This window comes from Musa acuminata, chromosome BXJ3-3, assembly GCF_036884655.1.
Source record: "Musa acuminata AAA Group cultivar baxijiao chromosome BXJ3-3, Cavendish_Baxijiao_AAA, whole genome shotgun sequence".
NCBI lineage: Eukaryota > Viridiplantae > Streptophyta > Magnoliopsida > Zingiberales > Musaceae > Musa > Musa acuminata.
The window spans coordinates 2,319,216-2,330,351 of record NC_088351.1 but is presented as its reverse complement, the minus strand read 5'-3'; the positions used below and the strand labels follow the sequence as shown (position 1 = coordinate 2,330,351).

The following is an 11,136-nucleotide window of genomic DNA, read 5'->3' as shown; positions in this document are numbered from 1 at the left end:
CTACAGAAGGAGCATGATCCCCTCCCTCTTTCTTGAGTTATTGCAGGCATGGGAAGTGCTGATATGAACTTGCAGTAGCAATTACTAGTTCCAGCATCTTGTTGGTGGCAAGGACGAGACAGTTGGAAGCAACGCTGCTGTGTAAAGAGCAGAGTCATTTGGCGAAGGAAAGAATTTTGGGTCCACAGCATGTCCTGCTGTCCGATTACCATTAGATCAGAACAGACGCTTCTCCAGATGCTTAGTCCCGGAATGAACTGTACGATTTGTGCTGCGACTGAAACAGCAGTCATGTCACTCAACAGCTCCCCCCCTCATGATTGCAAGGAGAACTAACTGATTCCCATGGCGGTCTCTCTCGATCCGAGAAGATGGATGCATCGAGCACATCGGCACGTAAATGTGCTCTTGCTATAGTGCCAGATGAAGCTTTGCCACAACACAGTCAGAGGTGAGTGATCCTTTTGCTTGCGCTCTTTGTGGTGATCAAGTTGAGCTGAGTTCCTATGGACCTCCCGAGGAATGAATGGCAGTAACCCGGTGGTCAAACTCCCTAAGATGCATGGTGTGCCCTTTGGGCAACCTTCGGTCTGCGCTGCTGGGACTGCGAGGAATGCATCAGAAAGAGAAATGACAAGCACAATCTTACAACAAGTCCACGTACGGAAACTGCTGATTTTTCAGACAACACAACTAATGGAAAACGCAGGCCGATTTCCCATAATCTTTGCATCACAGCTTGGAACACCAGAGGAGAAAAGAAACCATGAATTTAGATGGTCATGCATCCATAAAATTGGAAACGAGTTCAAGTAGATGAGTCACTGCAGGTTTTAACAAGACACTAATGAATGCTTCTTCTTCATATTGCAAGTTTGGTGAGAAGGCATTTAGATGTTGTTCCAATTGGAAGAATCTTGTGTAGGGAGATCAGAAGAAGCCTTTGAAGCATAGCTACCTAACTAAAGATGAAGGACAGATATGATTATCCACTTGACCTACATGCTACATCTTATATCAATTGCAGAATTCCCAACACCTAGAAACCCACAGGAAGAACCCTATATTAACCTTGTCAGAAATCATCATTGACTCCAAGTGCTAAAGAGATTTTTTTTGAAGGAAAATAGATTGTGAGAAAAGCAGCCATCCTTGTCATAAAAATAACCAAGATTCTTGTCTTTTTCTTTTTCTAAAAAAGTGTCTGACTACTTAACTTTGATTCTGATTAAAGAAAGCTAAGGAATAAACAGTTTCCTGGAGAGAAACAAGTAATGAACAATTGCAATAGCTTTAACAATGAAGATTTATTGGGACTACCAAAAAAAAAGCTGTATTTAAATGTCTTCAAACCACCCCATTTTAGTTCATGCAATCCTTACATGTAATAAAGAGCAAGATATATTTTCCTAGTTAGTCTATCATAATCAAAGTGAGCCACTTATCTCAGAGTGTGACCCTGAACCAAAGTAAAGCCTAGAATCATTAGTGCTTAAAAGCAAAAGCAAAGAGGTTGGGTGATGCTTGCTTTTTCCCTTGCCCCCATTTGCAAGTGCTTGCATGTAAGGTAGGTCACTGCAACAATAATCTTCCTCTTTTCCCCCTTCTTCTGCAGATATTCCTTTTACAATCATGTCGTTGCCTGCTGCACATGTTGAGTATCAAACTTGCGACTGGTATCTCTAACTAGTATATGTTATTACTGTTGTTGTTCGACTGGGAAGAATTTTCTTTTGTTGTTAATATTGCTGTTGCCGCTGCAATTAATGCTACTGTTACTGCATATGCAAGCTGTTCTTTCTATCGTGAAAGTCATTATGTTTTGCAATCCCAGTGACAGATGCAATAATATTATGGAGGATCAGTGGATCAGTCGAGTGTTGAATTTTAGTGCCTTGGACGTAAAAAATCTGTATTCGACACCTATCAGGATATGCATTTCCGTCATCTTTTCTTTTCATGTGTGTATTTGTCTGATCGGGTTATGACAGAACTGCAAGAAGAGACTTGGTTTTCCGATAACTTGAGTGATTGATGTGTAATATTCCGGAGATAGTAGGAGAGGAAAGGAATCTACCTGGCTGCAGACACATTCCTTTCCATAGACCCACAAGTTTCTCTCTCTCACGCACTCTCTCATTCTATTATGTGTATATGTCTCCGTGCACTTCATTGTTCCTGATAGCTCATTATGCATCCAATCATGGCAGCTTGGACCCTCTCCCCACCCCACCTCCCTTCCTCTCCAACAGCAACCTAAGTAAGTAGCTGTTTGTAACTTGACGCTGATTTGTCTTTGAGCAAGAATGACTATCCGGTGTGAAGTGGAGGGGATGCTCCAAAAATCTGCCTTCTGTCACAGAGCACGCAAGCTTTGTCATTTGTGCAGATCCAGGCGCATGCCGTGGACTAGCATCTGAGAGTTGAAGGGTTTATGAGGAGCTACCCCACAGATCTGTGAGGCTCTTGCCACACCCGTGAATGTGCTTGCACCCCTTCCTTCCAGGGAGCATTTCTTGGAGCAGCGACTTGATTCCTTCAGAAGCAGATATGTACCTCTTAATTAACGCATGTCACCCCAACTTGACATTAGAAAGAGCAGATCACAATCTATGTATAGTTGGAATCATCACTCCTCTTCCATTAATGGCGTCCCATAAATGAATCAGACATTGGGTACCTGTACTCTCTTCTTGCACCAACTATTCGGCCTACATGTATCGGACTCTGTCTGTGATTTAATTGCAGCAATGATTATTGCTTACCTCAACGCTCAGCTCTCTCCTCAACCCTCCTCCGGCTACTATTCTACTTCAATTCCCTCGCTATTCATATCCGCTGCCAACGCACACCTTGAACCTTGTGTGTCGGTCTGAAATGTCACCCTGGAACTATGCCTTCTTCTCCAGACCCTACAGCACAAGACACCAAAACCACTGTTGGCATTTATCTAGCTTTATCATCTGGTGCAGTGGACACTTTGGTGCATCAGGTTTCCATTTGGCCGCTCCTGGACCCGGTTACTGTCAGGAAACAACCAGTACTCCTGGTTTCAACTAGCTCAGTAACTGTGGACATGGATATCACAGAGAGAGAGAGAGAGAGAGAGAGAGAGAGAGAGACTCTTCAAAGCTCAATGTATGCTAGCTGTAAGAGGACCAGACTTCTGGATATTAGTAGACCATGTCCATAAGCTGCAACTCTAGCCGTGAGATCTGGTCGGCTAGCTTTTCCTTCTGTACTTCACATACATATTCTCTATCTTCAGAGGAACGAATAATTCACTAGCATATATAGTACGTTGATCTGTGTGACATTGTCTTCGTTGTGCACCTAAAAAGTTCCATGTGGGATCAAAGACAAGGCAAGTTTTCTCCTTTCTCATCCAGGATTAATCAACAATAATGTTCATTCACAATCTAGAAGAGTGTTTTCTTGTCTGTTCATGATATATGTATGTACATGTACACCTATAACGAAGTCAGAGTTGGCTGAACCTATTCATAGCGTCACTGTTGACTATTACCATCACAACACGCTGTGCTGCCATGTCTACAGTGAACTGGATTCAGGCCGGTGGATGATATCTCTCCTCCATAGTAACCAGATTGTGTTAGTGTTCTATCATCATCATTCGTCTTCGGCACCTCGAGTTCTGGAATCATTAGTATTTAAGGCTCCTCTCTCTCTCTCTCTCTCTCTCTCTCTCTCATCACCCATCTAAACGTGAGCCACAACAGAAGCCACCCTTGTCTTTTCTTGGAATTTCGATTCACGTTTTGCAGCTTTTCAGAAACAAAATCGTGTTCATGCGTTTTAGATATTGTATTAGTTCTCGCTATCAAAAAGTTGCCTCACGCATGCACGTCTTCTTCTGGCATCCAGCAAAGATTTCGACGCAAGGATTGGGAAAAGGTTGCGATCGATGTACGACGACTCATATTCGAACAACAGTAAGATAGATAGGTCTGCTTGGTCAAATACCGATGGATTTTGCTTCGAGTTAAGGACAACATAGGTGATCACATGCATGGCTCGTAGTACAGAACTTACGTTGCTTTCAGGACACTAACCTAATTCCTATCAGCCATTCGCAATCTTCTCACGAGCTAATTGACGATGGAACACAGAAGGCGCTTTCTCATTGGGACTTGCATAGGAAATAGGTTTCGGGTCTCCATCATGACCTTCGCCATCAGAGGGGAACTCAAATGAGGAAATGAAAGGTAACCCATGCCTCCGAGAGCAAACGAGACCCAGTCACCGGACATCTTTAGCGGTTTGAATTCCCATCCCTTGTAGATCCAATCTATGAAATTGGAATCTAATAATAGGAGACTGGATGCATGCAAAACAATTGATAGACAAGAAATAATTAGACCCAATCTAAGAAAATGGAATCCTTTAATAGGAAATTGTCACAGTACGTAACTCGTATCAACATCTGTCGACTGCTAGTAGATACCAAACCGCGTTTCAGATATGAGATTGTAAGCTTGCTAAATAATTGGATCGCACCTAATAATTTTTCCGAAGAAAAGCTTCGTTTCAATAACCAGCGTATATCAATGAATCTCCATTGACACTATGAATTTAATGAAACATGCATGAATCTGGTGCACTCAATCCTGGCTTTGTTTGATAGGATATCGGATACAAATCGATTGACGACTTGAGCTCGTGTCTGATCCGAGCTTGTGCTTTTAGAAACTCTGTAATCTTATCAAGTTCAAGCAAAACACAGTCGATCTCATATTCATTTGGGTGACCTCAAATCAACGCAGTAGTTGCCATCATTGGATAATTCGTAATGCAACGTGGCTGACACAAAGATCGAACAGGAAGGTGCTTTACCGATGCTGAGCCGGACAAGTAGAAACATTGCAACCCTTTGTTAAAACGAGAACATGTGTACATGCAAGATTGAAAAGAACATGGCGTAAGTTAAGTTACCAATATACAAGAATATGAGATTGGTTTAGGTAGGATGATGTTTCTCAAGTGTGTGCGAGTCTTCCATGCTAAGTCAAGAGCTAAGTCACAAACAATCGGTGCCATGCTAAGCCGATCGGTGTCGTCGTGGTCTAGACCAAGTGCGGAAGGTGCAACGTAAACCTGCTGCATGGAAGCGATACGAACAACGAGGTGGGGGGAAAGCGGTAGGAGTGCGTGTGGGGATGCATAGTATTTTATGGAGCGCACCGAGATAAAAGCGAGGTTGGCTTCGGGATGAGGGGTGGATTGGTAGGCTGGTACAGAGCCGAGCCGACCGTGTGGCTCGATCGCCGACGCAAATGCCCGTGTGGAAGCAAGCAAACACACGGGGGAACTCCTTCCGACTCCCACTTAAATTAACACCGGCAACGCCCAGAAGAGGAAAGCAAGTTGTAGACAGCATCCAACCCAAGCCACAGATTGGGCTCCCAATCTCGTCGACAATTGTTATCTTTCTTTCTTCCTGTTGATGGTGTGGTATGGCATGTTTGTATGTGGTATTATTATTGTTAGTGTTATATTATTTAGTCCATACATGTATACTTGTTGCAAGTCCCCTATATTTTCTAGCACGACTCTCTTCGATCCATCTTTTTTCCTTCTTTTGCTTTTTCTTTCTCGTCTAACTTTCCCCTCCTCCATGTTGTAGTCAGTCAGGCATTTCCTCTCCCTGTCTCTCTCTAGATCTCTCTCTCTCTCTCTCTCTCTAATGAATTATTTAGTCTTCTCTGTAGTCCTGAACGTTTATTTATTCTGGTTACTGAAGCGTCTCTCTTTCTCTCTGCCCCTTCTCTCTATAACAGGCAACCCTTACAGATATCCATCGGGCTGCTCTCTTTCCGTCCATCTCCTGTCATGGCAGATCCCTACACTAATTTCTCCAGAGGATTCTACAACCACTACCCTTTCACCTCCACCCCACCTCCGCCACCAGTTGCCACTCAGTCCTACAGCTTCATCACGCACAGCTACACCAGCTCCTTCCTCCCAAGGCATCCTCCATCCCCTCCTCTTAGGGAGGCGCTCCCTCTCCTCAGCCTCAGCCCCACAAGGCACCGAGAGGAGGAGGAGGAGGAGGAGGAGGAGGAAGAGGAGGAGGACACCTCGTGCAGTGCCTCCGCCGAAGGGGCCAAGAACAAAGCCGCACGTATCGAGGATGAAGCCGACGATGAAGTCGACGCGGTGACTGTGGCCCTCCACATAGGCCTCCCAAGCCCCGGTGCAGTCGATCTGATATCAAGACTCCCCTCAACCTCGGAAGATCATAGTGCGGAGAAGGAAACCGAAGGTGGTGATGATGTGGTTCCTATAGGCTACCCTTCCAATCCCATAGGAAGGCTCAACAAAGGCCAGTACTGGATTCCTACTCCTTCTCAAATCCTTATTGGACCTACCCAGTTCTCTTGCCCTGTCTGCTACAAGACTTTTAATCGATACAACAACATGCAGGTATCCGTTTCTTCCTCTATTTCTTGCACTTGTTTCAATTTGCTTCTCATGTCAGGTCTTTATGATGGGATCTATGTTCCACAAGGGTTCTTTTCTGTATCCTAAAGGTTTGTGGGAGCTATGTAGCACTTGGCTCCATATTTTACTGCAGGTCGCCGAGACGGACGCCGATTTTTACCCCTCCTTTTATGTGATTTAACTTGACATAGGTTACGCTCCTCATACTTCTTTTTCTTTTTTCCTTTTGGAGCTGTTGATGTGTGAAGCACTGGTAGTTGTGAATTCTCTCTCTCTCTCTCTCTCAAAAAAAAAAAAAAATGAATGAAAGGTTTTCAGTTCTCAGGATGGCTCATATAGTTCAAGGCTAATCATGATCTTCAGCTCTCGGTCCACTGACTCAGGAATTGGAGTTCATATAAAGCCATAGAAATGAGCTGCTTTTCCCAAAACAGTACTGAGAGGCGATCTGCTACTCTCTCTCTCTCTCTCTCTCTCTCTCTCTCTCTCTCTGGGGGGGTTTTCATGCAGTAAATCTTTCTGAAATTTTTTGCGAGCCCTTCTCAAGTTTTGTTTCTGACCAACCGGCAAGGTTTCAGATTCAGCCGCAGATGAAAAAGAGCGACGCAATCTTATATCAGTATAAATCTTGTGCAGACCGCTGATGTCCGGAAGAATAATTCTTCCTTGATATATTAAGGGCTGTTTCTCATCCGTCAGACATGTGTACTTCACATGATATAGCTTCATTGACTGCTAGCTAGAAACCCTTTTTCTCTCCTTCCTTTAAGGTCTTCAAATTCTTGTGCAATTAGTTCTTGATATGCTAGCTAGATATAATACCCGAACCAGTAATTCAAATACAAAAGAGAATCAATGGCAACTGAAATAAGTGCACCGTTTTTTCCTATCCTTGTTTTCTTTTGGAGGAGAACATTATGTGACATACCTTTCTCAAAAGATCTTGATGATCTCTGATGGTTTTGATATCATGACTTCAGTGTGTCTTCCGTTGTGTTGTACGATAGATGCATATGTGGGGGCATGGATCACAGTATAGGAAGGGGCCAGAGTCTCTCAGAGGCATCCAACCGACGGCAATGCTAAGGCTACCCTGCTATTGCTGTGCTCCCGGCTGCAGGAACAACATAGACCATCCAAGATCAAAGCCACTGAAGGACTTCAGGACCCTCCAAACTCACTATAAAAGGAAGCATGGAATCAAGCCCTTCATGTGCCGCAAGTGCGGTAAGGCCTTTGCGGTGAAGGGAGATTGGAGAACCCACGAGAAGAACTGTGGCAAACTGTGGTACTGCATCTGCGGCTCCGACTTCAAGCACAAGAGATCGCTGAAGGATCACATCAAAGCCTTTGGGCGTGGGCACGCTGCGTATGGCATCAACTGCCTGGAGGAGGAAGATGATCCATCATCAGAGATCGAACAAGACTGCCATCAACCACACGAGCAAAGGTGATATATGGCCAGACCTTTAGCTGATCCCCCGGCCTTCACTATCCGGTTCATAATGTTTCTTCTTTCTATCTCTTGGTTATGGTCATGTCCGTGCCATGCCAAGATAGAAGCTCCATGTGGGCTAAGGTCCTGTAAAGGAGCTTCTCCTTTGTAATGAAGTGATCAAGTCATAGGTTGCTATGTTCTGAGGCACCGATGAGCTGCCTCTTTGTGTTCCTTGTTCTGGGAAACATGTATCTCCATCCGTGTTGCTTTATTATATCTTCTCCTGATTCAGTTTACTGTCTTTTCCTGGTTCTCCTCTTACCCCAAAGCTAACTGCTTACAGAGAAGAAAGCAATGTGTTCATGTCCGGAAGCTGTGTGTTCCTCTCATTCATAGTATATTCTACTTATTTGTCCCTAGAATCATCTTTGTAATAACTGCTATATTATTGGTTCTCTTCTCCTTTGGGTTCTAGGGAAAGAGAGCAACAAAGTCGCAGCACAACGGTAGTAAATGCCGTTTACTTACTGCTCATGCAATTAATATGTGAATGTCACTTCTTCCTTCTTCAATGAATCACTTACAATTACACACGACAGACATACCATATATATATATATATATATCATGAGGATGAGGATGCTTGTCGTTTTATTAGATCCTCATGCCATGTCAATATTCGAGATAATGAGTGTCCGGGAAATACTTTTTTCTACTCTTCTTATAGAGTTATTATTCTGATCTACTGTACCAAAGAGGGAGGAGACCAGACCTTACTAACACTCCTTTCAACTCCCAGGCTTCAAGTTCATGTACTAGTAATTAAAACTAACTATTTTCTCTGGATTTCTCTTCCACAAAAGAAGGCTGTCTTCCTTCCTGTCGTTGCGTTGCATATGCGCCGCCTGTAAAGGCAAAGAGACCAGATAATTCCAAATGTAAGCGTCTCAAACGGGAGATTCTTCACCTGTCTTTCGAAGGGTTTCATGAATCCATCACACCACCGCCCAACTTGTTCTTCGTCATGTTGTATGGTCCGCTATGCCTTCCAAAGCATACGAGTGCCCGTCAGATAGACATTCAAAACCCTGTAAGCAAATCATGCTCTCCTGCTCCTCTACATGCATCTATGAGAATGATTGTCATCATCCTCGAGAGAGAACGATACAGCTACATATCGTATGCCACAAGCGGTAAAACGGGAGAACGGGTTACTCTTGCTGCGAATTTATGATGAGCAGAGGGAGAGGGAGAGAAGGAGAGCAGTCAACAGCAGGCGTGCCGAAGGGTCACATCAGACCACAATCAGTCCATCATCAGTATGTCTGCCTGTACTGTAGTAGACGGAAGAGGGAGAGTGATCAGGTTGTGTCTGGGAGTAGCCCCTCCCCAACGTGAGAGAGGCTCCACACTTCCCTGACCTTCCCCAAACTTGATCCTTACGCCTTGCCCAGTTGTCCTTTTCAATGCTCTGTCACATATTCTCTATTCTCTGCACTTTGTTTGTCTTCCATCGGGAGAGTCCGAGCATGACACACATCCAGGCTTGTTGGCTGATGGATCTCCGTAGGTATTCCAACGCCAATCCGAAATTAATTCCGGATCTGCATCCTCGTTCTACATCCGATGACATTATCGAATCATGTACGGTTCTAGATCCATTACCCGATCCAAAAGCTTATCGTGCATCTTTGTTTACGTTCATCTGAGCAATCTATCTGCATGAATATATGCATTTGGCCTTTGATATTATGTATCACATGTACACCAACTCATGACATTGGATTCTTCACGTCTCAAATACCAATCTCGATGTCCTCTGCTTTGGCTTCATGTCTTAGGTGAAAGCTAAGACGAAATATATGACATGTCACGATCCAAATTACTGAACTTGACTATTACAAACTAATCAATCATAACACTACTCATTCATGTACCAGTAGAAGTTTGGCCACTATCGTCTGACCTTTCTCGGCACGCCATTTATTAGACCTGGGAGCTATGGTTACAAATGGCAGCAACTCACTAGACGTTTCCAACCTCACCTTTCTTCCATCTCATAACTCCATTTATGTCACTTGCACAAATTCTTCAGAGTAGGATTGCTACTCGTGGACGTCCACTTGAAACGAGTGCCCTATTTGCATCGAATCGATTAACTTGATGTAAAAGGGGTAGGTAGGTAGCCTTTCCAATGAGAAAGCTCAGACATGCACTCAAGAGGGGGCATTTCTTATCAACTTATTGTTCTTGAAGAACATGACTCAAGTCCAACAATGAGAGGTCAGGCTGCTGCGAACAGTTGACAAGATGGATTGGGACATGGAGAGTTGGCCGCCACATGAGTCATGAGAATTTATGGACTTGCCCTGACTAGTAGTTGTGACGTTAAGATCCCAAGAGCTAGCCTTCCTTTGCGTACCTAATTCTCCTCTGCAAATCCTCCTTGTCATGTTCATACGTAGTTCATGACAGCGCAAGCCTACCGCTGTTCTTCACCTTGCAAGGGAAAAGGAGACACTGGACCCCGTCAGCGAGAATATATTTATTGCTTTCGCTGTTCACTTTCCAACGGAGAGACAGCGTTGTCCCCCTCGAGCGGAGTTACGAGGCTGGCGAGGGACGTGGGCGAGGCATGCTGTCGATTTCCTCGGACCAACAACTCGCTGATTAAACTAGGTTGTCTTCCGTAGATGGTCGATTGCTGCAACTTACAAGTCTCTCATCGTTCCACTTAGCAATAGTAGTCAAACTAGGAGCCTTGTTCAGGACGAGACGAGGGAATACATGCATGCATGTTTGTATTTTTCTTGTACCTACAGAAAAGTAGCTCATGCAACATGAGAGCTGCGACTTAGATTGGGCATTACTTACATAGACGCCCCCGACGTTACCTAAATCCAAAAAGAGGTAGAAAAGGAAATGGCAAGCAGAGAAATCCACTTTAGGAGTGCATCGTTACACTATCTCCTGTTCCAACCGATCCTTCTCCACTGTCGATTGCGAGCTTCGCCGGCTGGCTTGTGCAGAATCTGTAAGGTGTATGCAACCGAGCCTCTCCCCGTCGGATAAAAGGCGGTACGTCGAGAAGAAGAGAGATCAAAGAGAGAGCACGTGATGAGCGACGAAGGATGATGGCTCAAAGATGACAAAAAGAGCATTTCCGCCATGCTTTCTTTCTGGAGAAAAAGACAACAAGGTTTCCCAGCCACAATGTCGTGGAGCATCAAGGAAAG

The 11,136-nt window shown here is 44.3% G+C and overlaps 1 protein-coding gene across 1 annotated transcript; it reads left to right on the top strand.

Moving 5' to 3' along the window:
- Positions 1 to 5,373: 5,373 nt before the first annotated feature.
- Positions 5,374 to 8,196, top strand: LOC103976987 (zinc finger protein WIP2). Its single transcript, XM_009392366.3, has 3 exons — positions 5,374 to 5,472; positions 5,799 to 6,444; positions 7,470 to 8,196. Exons 1-3 carry the CDS (start codon positions 5,465 to 5,467, stop codon positions 7,914 to 7,916), a joined length of 1,101 nt encoding a protein of 366 aa, XP_009390641.2. The 5' UTR covers positions 5,374 to 5,464; the 3' UTR covers positions 7,917 to 8,196.
- Positions 8,197 to 11,136: the final 2,940 nt, after the last annotated feature.